This window comes from Trachymyrmex cornetzi, unplaced genomic scaffold (genome assembly GCF_001594075.2).
Source record: "Trachymyrmex cornetzi isolate Tcor2-1 unplaced genomic scaffold, Tcor1.1 scaffold1559, whole genome shotgun sequence".
NCBI lineage: Eukaryota > Metazoa > Arthropoda > Insecta > Hymenoptera > Formicidae > Trachymyrmex > Trachymyrmex cornetzi.
The window spans coordinates 78,506-79,908 of NW_017296156.1; the positions used below are offsets into that span (position 1 = coordinate 78,506).

Here is a 1,403-nt window from a genome sequence, read left to right on the forward strand (position 1 = left end):
CCTCAGTCTCGCAATTATCCGCAATCTTCGCCTCAACAAAAACCCACGTGCAATCCTGCACAACCACCACAACAATCACCTGGTTACCCTCAATCTTCTCCACAACAGACTGCCAATTACTCTCAGCTTCAGTCGTCGAAGAACTCGGAGGAGTACGCTGCTCAAGCCACGGTGTCACCTGCGAATTATCCTCAAGACTTCAAGCAAAATCCTTCGTACATTCAGCAGTCACCTACAATATCGTCATCTGTAAATGAAGCTGAACACCGGACGGAATATCTGAAGTCTAACACTACTGAGAAACCTGCGACGGGCGATCAACAGAGAAATTTTCCCGTTCAATCGGAATCATTAAACTTGAATGCGAATCATCAGATCTATCAATCGCCGAGTCAGTATCCTCCAACGTATCCGAACAGTTTTTCCAACATCGAGGTTCAGAGATCTGCTTCGAGACATGGCGGTCAGCAACAGACACAGCAACAACAACAATCGACACCGCAAGAGTCACGGACCGGTTTCACCGAGATACAGCCACGCGGTTTCCTCGGCAAAGCACCGTCCGGTAGCAGTGATCAATTACCCACGTCTGCACCAGATCAGCCGCAGTTGTTGACATTCCAACAGAACTTGACAACAGCCCACGAATCGCTCTATCCAAGCGGCTTCCAGCCATCCGGTTACTCGCTACCGCCACCAAATTCGAGGCCGGTATATCCTAGTCCGCATTATTTCGACGCCAGCTCCAAGTCTGCCGGTGGTGGAGGAACATCTGGTAGTCCCTCCAGCAATCCTCCTCCGATGAAGAAACGCGCGTACGAGCCGCCTTCCACCGAGTCCAATACGCGGGGTCTACCACAGGAGAGCACAGTGAGCACGCGTCCGAGTCAGGAGCAGTTTCCGAGTTTCGAGCCGATGATGACTCTCTCGCAACCGGAGGCCGTATCGGTCAGTCAGTTTGATGGCACGCCGTTCGTTGGTGGCCTGGTCGATTCTATGGCGACCAATTCGGCGTATGCACGGCTTAGCCTCGGTCTAGTGGGTCGGGCATCGGGTAAGGAGCAGCAGCAATTACTAACGATTCCACGACCACCACCTGGGACGAAGCCGGAGCATCTCGCCGCTTATGGTCGCAGTGCCACGCCCGCCGAGCTTGAGCAGCTTAATCTGCTACAAAGCTTGCAAGCGGCTAAAAACAGCCAGGGCATTCTCACTATATCGCGACGAGCTGGTGAAAGCGACGTGCGAGCGACTCCCATGGGCACGATAACGCCCACCGTGACGCCGTCCAAGACGAAGAGGAGCCGGAAAAGCAAGCATCCGCAACAACAAGAACAACCGAGCGCGACAGTCGCAGTGACGACCGTAACGACGACCTCCGTTGTCGCAGCGACCGCCGATCA

General features: G+C 54.0%; 1 protein-coding gene across 1 annotated transcript in view; it reads left to right on the forward strand.

Moving 5' to 3' along the window:
• LOC108758259 (PHD finger protein rhinoceros) overlaps positions 1–1,403 on the forward strand; it is an 11,863-nt gene that overhangs the window by 7,543 nt on the left and 2,917 nt on the right. The window contains exon 10 of the mRNA XM_018503126.1: positions 7–1,395. Within this exon, the coding sequence (XP_018358628.1) occupies positions 7–1,395 (1,389 nt within the window). The remainder of the gene's footprint in view (positions 1–6; positions 1,396–1,403) is intronic.